The sequence below is a fragment of the Cyanistes caeruleus genome, chromosome 2, assembly GCF_971803275.1.
Source record: "Cyanistes caeruleus chromosome 2, bCyaCae1.hap1.1, whole genome shotgun sequence".
Classification (NCBI taxonomy): Eukaryota; Metazoa; Chordata; class Aves; order Passeriformes; family Paridae; genus Cyanistes; species Cyanistes caeruleus.
In genome coordinates this window covers 109389936-109397807 of record NC_141702.1, presented here as the reverse complement: position 1 = coordinate 109397807, position 7872 = coordinate 109389936, and the positions used below count along the sequence as shown (strand labels likewise).

The window sequence follows — 7872 nt, the reverse complement described above, 5'->3', positions numbered from 1 at the left end:
TTTTACCCTATTCCAAAGCTGAGGGAGGGGTGGCAGGCAGTTTAGCCAGGTTGTCCTGTTCTAGAGACTGTCTCTTGGGAACTATCAGGCCCAGCACCAACACTTAAGGCAGCATTTGCTTCAGCTGTCCCATGGCAGTCAGCCTGTGAAGGTGCCTATAAAGTGATTCATCATCTCAAAGCTAACATGAAACATCAGTTTGAACAGAAAGTAAAGCTCTAAGGCCAGGACAGTCCTACAAGAATCCTTTTGGCAGGAGCTGCACCTGCTGTGCTGTCTGTGCCCCACCCAGCACATTCTCTCCCATGTGCTCCATGCCCCAGCAAGTCCCCTCCTTCTTTCTCAAGCTAATGGCATAATGAGGAGGCATGGTTTGTCCCAGGGCCTCTGTGCTTAGCGCTGTGAAATATCAAAGAGCGCTCACAGCTACAACTTCAATTGTCCCTCTTCCCACAAAAGCACAAGGCTCTATCCTTAGCCTTTGCAGGCACTTTCACTTCCCCAGCATTCACCAGTTCTGGGAAGCTCTGACAGGCTGGGAGAATTCCAGGAAGCAGCAGGAAGCTGAGTCAGAGGAGGTTTAGGTTGGATATGAGGAAAAGGGTTTTCACCCAGAGGGTGGTTGAGCACTGGAACAGGCTCCCCAGGGCAGTGGTCACAGCACCAAGCCTGACAGAGTTGAAGAAGCATTTTAACAACAATCTCAGGCACTTGGTGTGATCCTTGGGGTGTTCTGTGCAAGGCCGGGAGCTGACCTCGATGCTCCTGATGGGCCCCTTCCAACTCCCCATATTCTACAGCTCTGTGATTCTGTGAACTTATAGGCTGCAGGAGGGCAGAAACAGGTGACAAGAGGAAAGAAGTGAGGTTGATGGGGGAATGAAGTCCCTGACTTCACAGAAGATGCAGGATGCAGGAGCCTTCCCTCCCACCATTCCCATTCTGTCTCTCATCCCTTCCCCCACGCACACACTAGAAGGTGAAGAAGATCACTAGAAGAAGAAGAACCTACTTGGCTCCCCTGTCCATGAGAGCAGCCAGTGCTCGTGCAGGAGTCACGTTCTCCACCATGATCCCCAGGGTCTGATTGGCTGCTTTCTCCAGAAACTCTGGGGAATTCCAAACCATCTGGAGAAGGACCCGAGCAACCTCATCCACCATGGAGTCCATGTCCTTCTTCAAGGCTGCAAAGAGCTCTCCAAGAGTGACGATTGCAGAGTAGGACACCTTGGAGCGAAGGTTGGTCACCTGGGGAAGTGATGAGAGAAACATAAGAATCACCTTGAAAAGAAAACCTGTGGCCTTAGACAACAGTCCCTGGAAATGACAACACGTCCTGTGGATGCTAAATGCTAAAAGAAGGGAACAGAGCCTGTGTGAAACCAAGTCACAGTCTTCTCATTCTGGCCTGAGAAAGCATAAGAATCCAAACAGTCCTTGGTAAAGGACAACAATCTTTATAGGCAGTGTTTAGGAAAACAGTCAGAGGCTGATGTTACACTTAACCAATGAAGGTAGATGTGTTGCTTTAATGACCAATGAGAGTTTTACTTCCCAGGCTTTCTCTAACATGTCTATAAAAGAAAATCAAGAATAAGAAACTTTGCTCTCCTGTTCAACGCACAAGAGTCTGTCGTGCTTATTGCCATCCCCAGTACAGCAACACACATCCCACTCTGTCCGGGGGAAGATAAAAGCACAATAAGAGCAGGAGAGCACAAGCACAGAAAAGCATTTACTCTGGCACCAGTTTCTGGCCTCAGACCTGCTGACAGCAGGCCTAGAAAAAAAATATTTCACTTAAGACTTCCAAAATGTGCACTACTTTGATTTTAGGCCCTTCTACTTGAAAAACAAACAAATTAAAGGAAGGGCTTCTTGCAAACCATAAAGGCCCAAGTCATAACAACAAAGGAGACATGTGCTCTAGTCCAAAAAAGCAACACCATCAATCGAAGGACTCTGACCAGAAACAGAAAACACAGGCTCAAGTCTACAGAAATTTCCAGTCTCGAATTAAAGCTCTAGCAGAGGTTAGGATCCTGGTAAATAACATAATTAATGTCTCAGTTTGTGCATTTGCACCTTGCGTTACAATGACACCTCACTCAAAGATGAGTGTCAGACAGCCAACCTACCAGGAAATACAGCTACATGCACACACTGATCCTAGCTGAGAGACATTAGAAATACAAGGTCTAGAAACAGAAATGAAGGCAATCCCTGAGCACACATGGACATGAACATGCATATATCTGCTCTACACACCATGTATGAAGTAGAGGGAACAATTCAGAAGAATGTTCTCACCTCGCTGGTAACTGCCAGGCAAACTTCACGAAGTCTACAAAGCAAGACTTCTGAATGGGACCCAGCCAGCTGTCCGATGCTGGAGAGCGCCTTCTCCTTCAGCTCCCTGAAAGGCAAGTCCCAAAAAGATTGGTTTTTCTCTCCACCCAAGAACTAGGCAGCACCCTCTGAAATGACCAGGCTGGCAGCTCAGTGGGACCTCAGCGGGAGGTGCTTTTCAAGGAGCACTTCAGGAAATTGTGGAACTCGTGGCCACAGGATGCTGTGGCTGTCAAAAGCACACACAAATCCAAGAGGCAAAGAGAGGGGTTTCAGAGTCTTCATTTGTGGCCATTTTACAAGACAGCCTTTCTGAAACCTCTGGCCCATGAAATCCGTGTTTCACTGCTTCGTAGAAGCTGTGAGACCGGACCACGCAGCTGTTTCCTGTCACCTCCCTGTTCCTGCCCCTGAGACACAGTCCCATGGGGCTGTTACTGGGACTTTCTCCTTCTTTACCAGCCCCAGCAGGCAGTTCACCAGTAGGAGACTGCACTGGCACTCTGGAGCTGACTTTCCACTCTGCAATCCAGGCCTGTCTCTTACCCACTCCACTTCTTTTCCTCCTTGCCCAAAAAAGCAGCAGGATGTCCCAGAAGATTCCACACCTGGGCAAGAACAGTTGAAACTCTGGCAAAACCCACTACTTAAAACAGCCCCCACAAGAGCAATATGTTATTTAAAAGGTGCAAACAACTCCATCTCCCAGCACCTGCTTTGTGCAGGCCCTCAGCTACAGGCAGGTTTGTGAGGCATCAGGGCTGCAGCACAGGGCTGGTGATCGATCCCACAGGAACCCCTGATGTCACCCAGACTCCCCCACACCTCCAGAGGCTCTCTGCACCTCACAGGGCACCAAGGAGAAATGGGGAAGAGAAAGCAGAAGAGAAAGGGCAAAGCAAAGGTGACTGCACAAGGAGATGCATTGTGGCAGATTTTTCATGTTTATCCCAGTGTGAGTGGAGTCCTTATCTCCGTGTGAATGAAGCATCCACCAGTGAGTGGGTGCTAACCCAGACATCAAAAAGACAACCAATACCACCCAACATCCAGGTTAGCACCTCTGGGCCTCCTTCTGTCTGTGTCAAATTTTGGGACACGATGTGAGTTTTAACCAATTATTTCAGGCCCATATGATGCAGTGCGAAGGAAAAAGTTGAATTCCAAAAGATTCCTAGAGGATTATATTTCTTTTTCCTTCTCTTCTGCCATGAGACCTTCAGGAGTAATGACAGGCTGAGGGACTTGAAAGCACAAGTCAGGTCATTTCTCAGGAAGAGGAACTCCCTGGAGCTGCTTCTGGCATTCACAGCAGGAGGTCCCAGGGAGACCCTGTCAGCTGCCATTGCTGTCAGCAGTGGGGCCAGAGAGAAGAAATCTTACTCAGTCCCACTGGACCAGTGCTCCAAGGCACCCAAATCTCTACACTCAAAAGTGCTGCCATCCTGCTTCTGCCTTCAGCCAGCAAATCATCTTGTCCCACAGCTTTCTCTCTTCCCTCAAGATTTCCTCTGCAGCTCCATGGAGCAGCAGGCAAAGCGAGCAAACAGCAGGGACCTGCTGCAGCTGGAGCACTGCTGCAGACCAAGGCCAAGAAAAGGCTGCTGTCAAATCTTTATCCTCTCACGGCTCTGCAGTGGTTTCACTGGTGCCCCTTGGCCCTCTGGGCTGTCGGGGCTCAGAGGCACTAGCAAGATCCACTTCTGAGCTACCTTAACGCTAAGAGGGAGACAGAGTGAACGGGGCCTTTCTTACCAGTCATCGCTGCCCAGCAAGGACAGTGCCTTGAGCAAGGCCTGCTGTGGGTCACAAGAGGCTGTGTCCTTCTGCCAGTTCCCACGCAGCGGCTCCTCTCGACGCTTGGCACCAGAGGCCGTCTGCGAGGTCACTGTGAGGAGAGGGTCAGCCATGAGCGCTGCAGCCCCGGGCAAGGCACCCCGCCATGGAGCGGCCTGCAGCCCCATCTCCCAGCCAGGCTTCCGTGTGGGACAAAGTGGCACTGGGACAGACACTTCCCTGCTGCCTGGCTCCTTGGGCTGCTTGCTTTCTCCCAGCCCCCCCAGCTGGGCCCAGCTCCAGGCTAAAGCTGACAGCTGCCCACACAGCGCCAGCTGCCAAGTGCCACAGCTACCACAGGCAGCGGCAGCTTCCTGAGGCCGCAGAGCTCCCACTGCCTGCCAGACAGCGCCCACCAGCAGGACTTGCTAGCCCAGGAGGGAACCCCTCAGCTGCCTCTCTTGTCTCAGCGCCCTGATTTCCCCCAGCCCCGACGACAGAGGCACTCTGCAACTCCCTGAGGAAAGACCTGCAGCTGCCTCGCCACAGCACCAAGCCCAGCCTGAACAACCCAGCCCTGCTGGGCCCGGCTGAATCCCCACGGAGCAGCTACCAGGGAGCAGCGATACCTGACCCTTCACTCCTGACAGCGCCTCTCTTCCCATTGCCTTCAAATCTTCTAGACAGCAGGCAGCTGACTGCACATACATTGTAGCCTACTGTTGCCCAGGGAGTACTTTATGGATTTTGTTCTTTCCAAGCATCATGAGTCTTTGCCCTTTCAGAGGGACACACTGGCTGTATTTCAAAGATGCTGAAGTGAAATTTCTTTGTCATCAAATGGATGTGTTTGTGAACTCAGCAGTGCCTAAGCCTTCACTTGAGGAAAAATGCCATTTCCAGTCTAGACAGTTGATATAAAAGCCTTCCAAATGCAAACTGAGGATAAAAATATGCAAATACAGCAGCAAATTGTTGCCAGACACATGCTCTTGATAATCAGGTGTCCAGGCTTTGCCTTAATTGAATATTTTGGTACAGAAAAAAATGTACAAGCTATGAGAAAAATCAGATGATAAATGCATTTCTTATGAAACCCAATTGTCATCCAAAGCACTGTGCATCCAAAATTTCATGTCATGCACTCAATAGCTCATTTACTAATGTGTGGATGAAAACATCTTAGCTCTCTAAAATGATGGAGTATCAACACTGAACAGAATCTAGATGAACTTCTCTAGACTCTGCAGGGTTTCTGTGCTACCTTGCCTGTTCTCACAAAGTATACCATAACATCAAAAATATTCAGACAGGGGCTAATGTGGATGTCACTGATGTACCCCAGACACTGACATCAGTGATGTCACTGCAGAAGTGTGTGGACATACACATCTAGGTTCACTATGAATGGAGAGCCACGTCAGGCTACTTCTGGTCAATTCTCAACATGGAAGTAGCACCTCTAGAAAGGAGCATTCCAAGTATCATTCCTAGCTCCTTTCTTCTTATCTCACCCTACTTGCAATGCTAGCACAGGCACTCTACCCACAAGGGAGAGACAAGAGCCACTAGGGACTATCTGCTGGGTATTTACTGCAGGCAGCAAACAGCCTGGGAGCACCAGGCAGCCCCTCCTGGCTGTCACCTGCTACATACGGCCACTGTATTTGGCTGGGGTGACACAGGAGGCACTGCTTGTTCCCTCTTGGCATTGCAGGCTGTGGGATGGCAGCAGTGAGGAGACACTGGGCACTTCTGGGAGCAGCAGCACGACTGCACCAAGCTGCTGACTGCCACACAGAGACAGCCCTTGCTGGGATAGCAGGAAAGCTGTCTGCAGAGCCGGACAGCAGCACAGGCAGAGGGATGAGATGGTGAGTGGACAACTGATCGTGGTGGTACTCGTAGGTGCCCAGTGAGCACACCCTGGCACACTGCCCCACAGCTCATCCCTGCAGTTACAGCTGCCTCTTGCACCAGTGCTGTGGTTTGGATTATCAGGAGGGGCAAAAGCCAGAGCTTAGGCCTTTACCACTACTTTATTCAGCTCAACTTTCCAATGGAACTCTAAGAACCAACTGCTCCACTACTGCAGAGCTGGACTAACTCAGAAGTACACTTGCTGTTCATTCTCAGGACAGGCTATGGACCCAAGATCCCAGCTGTGCTGGGTGAGGCAGGTGGCAGTTTGTGCCCCTTGGGCAAGGAAAAACCCGTGTGGGAAAAAGCTGCCTCAGAGCAGGCTTACCTGAGGAGTTGCGTGGGAAGCTGCCATCCCCATGGATGATGGGCATATTGGGCAGTGAGGGCACATTGTCCTGCTTCCTCAAGACCTTCTTCTTCAAGGCACTACCAGGGTGTTTTCTCTGCACACTGGAAGCTGTGCCATCGACAGGCGGTAGGCTAAAGCCTGTGGGGAGACCAAAGAGGAGCTTGTAAGTGGAGGCTGCTGCACAGGGTGACGATGGAAAGGGCCAGAAAACTTGCTGGACTTGGGTAACAGCTCTTTGTTATCCCAAAGAACTTCAAGTATAACAGTGGCATGCTAACATGGGACTGTGATCACAGTATCACAGAATCCTAGAAGAGTTTGGCTTGGAAGGCACCTGTAAACACCATCTAGTCCAACCCCTGTGAGCAGGGACATCTTCATCTAGATGAGATTCCTCAGAGCCCCATGTAAATTGGCTTTGAACACCTTCAAGAATGGATCAACAACAGCAGCTTCTGTGAGCCAACCCTTCCAGTGCTTCATCCCCTTCATTATAAAAACATTCCCCCTAGAATCTAATCTGAATCTACCCTCTTCTAGTTTAAAACCAAATTGCAGTGATGCTTCCCCTAAGAAAGAAGGAAAACCCAGTATTGCTTTGCTTTTGTTTTCCTGTTTCTGGCTGGGGAACTTACCAAATGAAAGTGCAGATAGCCTTGAGTGATGCCCTCGGGCTGAGTGCTGCCTCCTAAGGTCCCTGCTGCCATCCTGGGGGCAGCAGACACAGAACTGCAGTCAGAGCCCCTCAGCCAGGATTCAGTCAGGAACGCTGCTTGCTCCTGGGGCTACAACAGAAGCACTGGCTCAGGGCTTCAGCACAGCTCTACAGTGCCAGCTCCTCAGCAGGCTGTGGCAGGAGAAGGATCTCTGGTGTTTTCATTAGAAGGAGTTGAATTTTGTTTCTTCTCAGTTCCACCATGGCTGAGAAGCATTCTTCTGGACTCCCCTTCCCTGCAGGCTGCTCTCCAGGAGAGAGTCTGAAGCTCCAGTAAACTTTACAAGAAAAAATTTTCTACTCTGAAAAACTTAAGAGGTAAAGGTGGGAAGCTGATATTCTCTTATTGACTTAGTGCGGCCATGGGCCTCTGTATATTTCTTTGGGGAACAGAACTAACTCCTCTTCAGTCTTCCACTTAGATGCAAGCAGCACAGCCCCCCAGTCTGATTGCAGCACTGAGCAAAGGGCAAGCAAATGATCAAAAATGACCACAAGTGTAGACACATACTTCCTTCTTCTGCATCCCCGGGGTCAACTACCAGTGGAGGTAGCTGCAAGGATGTTTTCCTTTGTGTCCTTTTCTTCATCTCTTCCTCAAAAACCTCCGCATCCTTCTGCTCTGAGTTCTCCTGAGGCAACTTGCACAATGCAGGACGGACCTAGTTGCAAAGGAAATACATCACAGATGTAAGCAGAAACACCCAAACTGGACACAACATCTCATCAGGAGCACAGGGTCCATAGAGTACCACAGTCT

The 7872-nt window shown here is 50.1% G+C and overlaps 1 protein-coding gene across 5 annotated transcripts in view; it reads right to left on the bottom strand.

Annotated features, from left to right (window-relative positions):
* LOC111922368 (TOG array regulator of axonemal microtubules protein 2-like) overlaps positions 1-7872 on the bottom strand; it is a 38736-nt gene that overhangs the window by 9968 nt on the left and 20896 nt on the right. For all 5 annotated transcript variants that reach the window (XM_086871591.1, XM_086871586.1, XM_086871570.1 and 2 more), the window contains 5 exons: positions 7624-7774; positions 6374-6535; positions 4105-4237; positions 2311-2416; positions 1013-1248 (listed from right to left, as the gene is read on the bottom strand). In XM_086871591.1, the coding sequence (XP_086727717.1) occupies positions 1013-1248; positions 2311-2416; positions 4105-4237; positions 6374-6535; positions 7624-7774 (788 nt within the window). The remainder of the gene's footprint in view (positions 1-1012; positions 1249-2310; positions 2417-4104; positions 4238-6373; positions 6536-7623; positions 7775-7872) is intronic.